We start from the raw sequence: 6,000 nt of genomic DNA on the forward strand, positions 1-6,000 counted from the left end.
TCTTCCTGTTCCCTCACCTCTTTCATTTCATTTCTCCATTCTGCCTGCTATCCTTTATTTCCGCTGCCCCAGCTGAAGTGCTTCAGTATCGATGGCAGATGCCGGGGCTAGCAAAAACCTTTTCCTTCCTTTTTACTATTATTTTAATAAAAAAACCACTACCAGCACCTTAGATTTCTGTGACTTTCGTAATTCCTGGTTCTATATTGTTTTTAACCTTTCCGCGTCCCAACGACGTTGCAAGCCATGGACCTTTGGCAATTGTAAAGGATTCGGCGGCTGGGCAGACAACAGCAGTCAGACCATCGGGTCGGCATCCGAAGCCGTCGCCACAGAAGACCTTTCGGCACTCCAAACGGGATGCGCCTGTGTGGTGCGCTAGCTCCTTCTTAGTCGGCATGAACAGTGGCCGCGAAAGCAGCTAATTTTGCCAGCGGTGCTGGTGGCGGTGTTCAGCCCGCCATTTTAAGATTTTACATCGGAGCGGTCGACAAAGTGTCGAGGCTAACAAAGGCCGGGTCAGCCTCGCCGTCGCAACAGGGCAATACGTCGGGGCCACTCTGACAGCGGCGGTGGCGGCAGGGTAGCGGGATCATTACCGGCAATTTGGTAACACCGCGTGGGTCGCCAGAGAACGTGTGGCCGACTTGAAAGTTCGCGGTCTGGGAGGTGACCGCGTTGATAGCGTGCGTCGTGTTGGGATTCGTGGCCGACGCAGAGGGCAAGGAAGAGGGGACGGCCGGGGTGTGAGCCTTGGGCTGGATTGGTGAACATTGTTTTCGAATGCTATTTAACTGCGGTGGTTGTGCGTAATCATAAAGGAAGAGACGACGGGCTTATAAAAATAGCTTATAACTGTTCTCGGTATCTGTAGCAAGTCTTCAAAGTGCCCAGCATGCACTCGTTCCTATACAGATCGCACGACCGGTGACGGAGAAGAACGTTTTCGATGAGTTTCGGCCCAAAACACAGTTGTTCCTAAAATGCAAACGCGGCTGAGAGAGGACGAAGGGCAGCATTCGAAGATTAACTATAGCGCATTCTATCTGCTGCGCGTAGGTAATTTGCAAGCACCATGATAAGTCCGCGCATGTTCTTTTGAAGCGAAAAGCTTCACTACGCTAGCCAACACCGCGCTTCGCGCGAGCCGGCGTATGTCGGAGCACGAGTGACGTCACGCACGGCGCAGTTTCGCTCTCTCTTTCTCGCTCTCAAGTCACTAGTGCGCATGTGCCACTAGTAGCACCGAGCCACAGGTGTCCCGCCGCTGCGCAGCGCCGCGCCTTTCCTCAAAATCCAGCTTTCGATTTTCAGTTTCTTTTCCCTCTTTCTCTCCCTCCTTTATCCCTTCCTTTAGGGCGCGATTCGGGTGTCCACCGAGATATGTGAGACGGTTACTGTGCCATTTCCTTTCCTCAAAAGCCAAACTAAACAAGTGAGCCAACGGCGTTATAGAGTTCATTGGCGTTGACAACTTTGTAAATACCGTTCATTTTCAGGAAAGGAAAGGCGCACAACCGGCTCCGTGGGCCACTGGACTCTAATCACGCTTTCGCTTGGTATATCCTTGATTCCATATGTTTATTCTCGTTTTGTATTTTAGCGCTGTGTGATATACATTTCAGTCTGCCCTTCACGACCTGTGTTAGCTGGTCTTCGCCGAGTTCTTAAGGCGTCGACCGACAGGCCAGCGAAGGTTTGCAATGGATTCGTAGAGTATTGGTCGGCTGTACTTTCTTCTCATTCACGTAGGTGGGCTAATAAACAATTTCATTCCTACCCCCGTTAATTAGCCAACAAGGGCGTTACTGGCCAAGCAAGAATAGGGGTATGACGGGATCGTCAGGACATGTACCTGAACGAAATAATGTCGGAATCACGGTGTCCCGAGCGGAAGCACAAGGGTATTCTGCCTCCAGGAACCCATCGATCGCAGCATGTCACACAATGGACGAATGGCAGAAAAAAAATTTATTTCCCTGTCACTTCAGACAGACTTTGCACGAGACCGGGCAGCGAGAGGCGACGGCTTCGGCAGCCGCCCCAGGTGGGCGCCCAAGTTGTTCACACGAGCAGGTGCGGTGCTCATGCGACTTGGCCCGGCGGGGACCTGTGGGAGAACAAAGCGGTTGCATCACGACGTGAAAGTAATAATTGGTTTTTGGGGAAAGGAAATGGCGCAGTATCTGTCTCATATATCATTGGACACCTGAACCGCGCCGTAAGTAATAATAATTGCTTTTTTGGGAAAGGAAATGGCGCAGTATCTGTCTCATATATCAGCGGTCACCTGAACCGCGCCGTAAGGGAAGGGATAAAGGAGGGACCGAGAGGAGAAAGAGGTGCCTTAGTGGAGGGCTCCGGAATAATTTCGACCACCTGGGGATCTTTAACGTGCACTCGCATCGCACAGCACACGGACGCCTTAGCGTTCTTCCTCCATAAAAACGCAGCCGCCGCGGTCGGGTTCGTACCCGGGAACTCCGGATCAGTAGCCGAGCGCCCTAACCACCGAGCCACCGCGGCGGGTGCGCATGTTCTTTTTATTCTTAAAAAATAGAGCGGATGTTCTTTTTATTCTTGTTTTGTACACGCACTTTAGCGCTGCGTAATACACATTTAAGCCTGGCCTTCACGACCTGTGTTGGCTGGTCATCGCTGAGTTCTGAAGGCGTCGACCGACAGGCCAGCGAAGGTTTGCAATGTATTCGTAGACTATTGGTCGGCTGTACTTCTCATTCACGTCGGTGGGCTAATAAACAATTTCATTCCTACTCCCGTTAATTAGCCAACAAGGACGTTACTGGCCAAGCAAGAATAGGGGTATGACGGGATCGTTAGGACATATACCTAAAACAAAATAATGTTGGAATCACGGTGTCGCGAGCGGAAGCACAAGAGTATTCTGCCTCCAGGAACCCATCGATCGCAGCATGGCATACAATAGACGAATGACAGACAAAAAAGTATTTCTCTGTCCCTTCAGACAGACCTTGCACGAGACCGGGCAGCGGGAGCGAGAGGCGACGGCTTCGGCAGCCGCCCCAGGTGGGCGCCCAAGTTGTTCCCACGAGCAGGTGCGGTGCTCATGCGGCTTGGCCCGGCGGGGACCTGTGAGAGAACAAAGCGGTTGCATCACGACGTGAAAATAATTGGTTTTTGGGGAAAGGAAATTGCGCAGTATTTGTCTCATATATCGTTGGACACCTGCACCGCCCCGTAAGTAATAATAATTGATTTCTGGGTAAAGGAAATGGCGCAGTATCTGTCTCATATATCATTGGACACCTGAACCGCACCGTAAGGGAAGGGATAAAGGAGGGAGTGAAAGAAGAAATAGGTGCCGTTGTGGAGGGCTCCGGAATAACTTCGACCTCCTGGGAATCTTTAACGTGCACTGACATCGCACAGCACACGGGCGCCTTCCCTGTTCAATAGAAACCAACAACGCTTTTCACTGCTACCCTAAGCGAGAACTCATGCATTAATTTCTGCACGTACCACTATTCAAACACGTCCTTGGAGCAACCCGGGGAAGGCCTGAATTGGGCTTCTAAGCAGCCTCGACAAGACTGCTCGTTAAGGGCACGGAGGATTCACCATTATGCGCTTGCGTCATGTGGATTCGATAAAAGCGAATATAATGCGCAGACAAAACTCTACGTGTTTTGTAACAAGCGGGGAGTTTGCCTGCCCTGTGTGCCACCGTTCATAAAGACACACTCCTGCTCTCACCTGTCCGGCCAACGATCGAGGCCGCCTCCCGGGGATGATCGTTGCAAGGCCCGGGTTTGTTGCGAGTGGCGGCTCTCAGCTCGCTTCCCAGCCCAAGCTCCCCGCCTCGGTAGCTCGTTTTCCTCTGGGTGGACGGCCCCTCGCCATACGGCGACATGCTCTGCCTCGGGACGCTGGCTGTGTGGTATGCTGAGACCCCGTAGACGTGACTAGGGCCACTCAGCTACTGGCGTTGGGCTCGTACCGGCGTTCACCAGCGCTGGTTCCTGCATGCATACCTCTTCGTCGTGTTGTCGCCGCAGTAGCTGCTGCTCTTCGAACCAGCTATCTTCGCACGCCGAGTTGTTTCGCCAGTGGGCGTGATCTGGTCATCGAATGAGCCATCCGAGCCGTCTCCTTGGGGCTCATCACGGTAGCTGGGCCCACCGTGCTGGCATGGGAAAAAAGACGGCTCTGTGGGACTCGCCCCAGCTGAGAGCAGTGTACTCGTTCTTATCTGTAAATGTATCTACAAACGAACGACGGACTGGCGCAGAGTAGTTCCGTGCAGCCGCGGAAGACGAACTCTGTGCGGACGGCCCGTGGTTGTTCTTCGGGCTTCCGTCGTCTGAGTAATACCCCTGCCACACGGCAAATTTAATGTCATTCCAACCGAATGTCATTCGATGCATCGAATGTCATTCGGTCCCCTTCGGTGCTACACGGTAAAAAATAATATCATCCGAAAATGATGGCAGTGACGATCAGTGAAAAAGAAAGTACAACTGAAAGACATCAGTGAGCATAAAAAAATGTTTGAAATTGTTACGCAGTGTTTCAAAAGTGGGTCAGAACATTTCTGCACAATAATATAAGCTTAAAATATTATTTCCGGCAATTATTCAGAAGTTAAGCCATAAAAAGGCAAGCCAAGTACAAAGTAAATCACAAATCTGATAAACGTAAACAAAAAAAATGGCTGACGCGGCGGCGCGCGTACGCGCGCGGAAGTGAAGTGAAGTGCTCAAAACTTGAAGTGTTCAGTTACATATTTAAGTACTTGCGAGCTAAACGAACATGGAACGCCAACCACCAAGAAACACGCAGCCCAAAATGATCGACGGACGCGGGAAAGGCCCTGCTTTCCGGTCGGCTGCTGCTGGGACCGAGAGTAACAGCCATCCACGACAGCTTTTAGTGTCAAGAGGTTCGCACCAAAATTAATATTTGTTTAGCGCAACTAAATAAATACAAGTTCTAACTTTGGCAGTGCACATGCTATTTTTTTCGCGTCGCTTGTTTCTACTGCGTATCTGGTGTCCCGAGTACACATTCGGTTCGAGATCGAATACGAATGAGTTCCCCAAACTCATTCCATGCAGAATGTCATTCCAATCTAATGACATTAAATGTTCCCGTGTAGCAGACGATTAATGGCATTAGGTGCTAATGTCATTCGACGGGAATGACTTTAAATCTGCCGTGGGGCAGGGGTATAAACTGCGAATTCGGTCACGACGTACACATGACCCTCGCCAAACGGCGACATGCTCGCAGGGAAGGGAGCTGCCTCGGGACGCTGGCTGTCTGGTACTGAGACCCCGTAGGCGCGATTGGGCCAATCAGCTACAGGCGTTGTGTTCGTAGCTTCCCCAGCGCTGGTTCCTGCCTCGAGGTCGTACCAACCTAGTGGGCCACGCGACAACTGAAACTCTTTCCCCCTTGCTGCTGCTCTCAGCAGCGTCACCCCGGTGGGCCGTTGCCTCCTATTCAGGAGCCGTTGCATGTCCTTGTTCTCCCACAGCGGTTTTCTGCTGAGCCATGTTTCGCTCGTAAGTAGTCTTGTCACTCTCGCTTTTGAAGCTGCGCACTATGTGGAGCACAATATTTCCTTCTTCAAAGTTAAAACAACTTAAGTACGTCGACGCCTCGGTGTTGGCGCCACACGAAGCGAACGTCGTTTTTTCCCAGTCGGAACATGCAGTCGCCCCGAGCCACCTTTGCCACGCATCTTTGTAGCCGCAAGGTCTTGTCCCCGGTTGGTAGTCGAGGGGGCGCTTTGTGCAGGCCATGAACGCACGCAGCTCGCAGCGTAGAATGTTCCTTAAACAGCGTGGGTCTTCCGATGATTTAGCGGCTCGCTCAGAGGCATGTCGAATTTTACCCGGCGGTGTCACGTTCTCTGAAGCCACTGCAGCGACCGTCTGCGGTGGCTGAAAAAAATGTGCCTCAATAGTCTGAGTCAGGTGCCGATGGGCCAGCGACAGCAGTCGGAGCAGTATCCAA

At 51.8% G+C, this 6,000-nt stretch overlaps 1 protein-coding gene across 1 annotated transcript; it reads right to left on the reverse strand.

Annotated features, from left to right (window-relative positions):
* Window positions 1–2,085: 2,085 nt before the first annotated feature.
* On the reverse strand, window positions 2,086–4,107 carry LOC144108082 (uncharacterized). Its single transcript, XM_077641363.1, has 3 exons — window positions 3,736–4,107; window positions 2,943–3,111; window positions 2,086–2,110 (listed from the first exon to the last, which is right to left on the reverse strand). Exons 1-3 carry the CDS (start codon window positions 3,890–3,892, stop codon window positions 2,086–2,088), a joined length of 351 nt encoding a protein of 116 aa, XP_077497489.1. The 5' UTR covers window positions 3,893–4,107.
* Between the last annotated feature and the right edge of the window lie 1,893 nt (window positions 4,108–6,000).

This window comes from Amblyomma americanum, chromosome 10 (assembly GCF_052857255.1).
Source record: "Amblyomma americanum isolate KBUSLIRL-KWMA chromosome 10, ASM5285725v1, whole genome shotgun sequence".
Lineage (NCBI taxonomy): Eukaryota > Metazoa > Arthropoda > Arachnida > Ixodida > Ixodidae > Amblyomma > Amblyomma americanum.

Coding starts and splice junctions, on each gene's coding strand:
- LOC144108082 (XM_077641363.1), bottom strand. CDS start 3,892: ATGTCGCCGTATGGCGAGGGGCCGTCCACCCAGAGGAAAACGAGCTAC. Junction 3,112..3,735: donor CTCGATCGTTGGCCGGACAG/GTGAGAGCAGGA, acceptor GTTCTCTCACAG/GTCCCCGCCGGGCCAAGCCG. Junction 2,111..2,942: donor TTGTCTGTCATTCGTCTATT/GTATGCCATGCT, acceptor GTTCTCCCACAG/GTCCCCGCCGGGCCAAGTCG.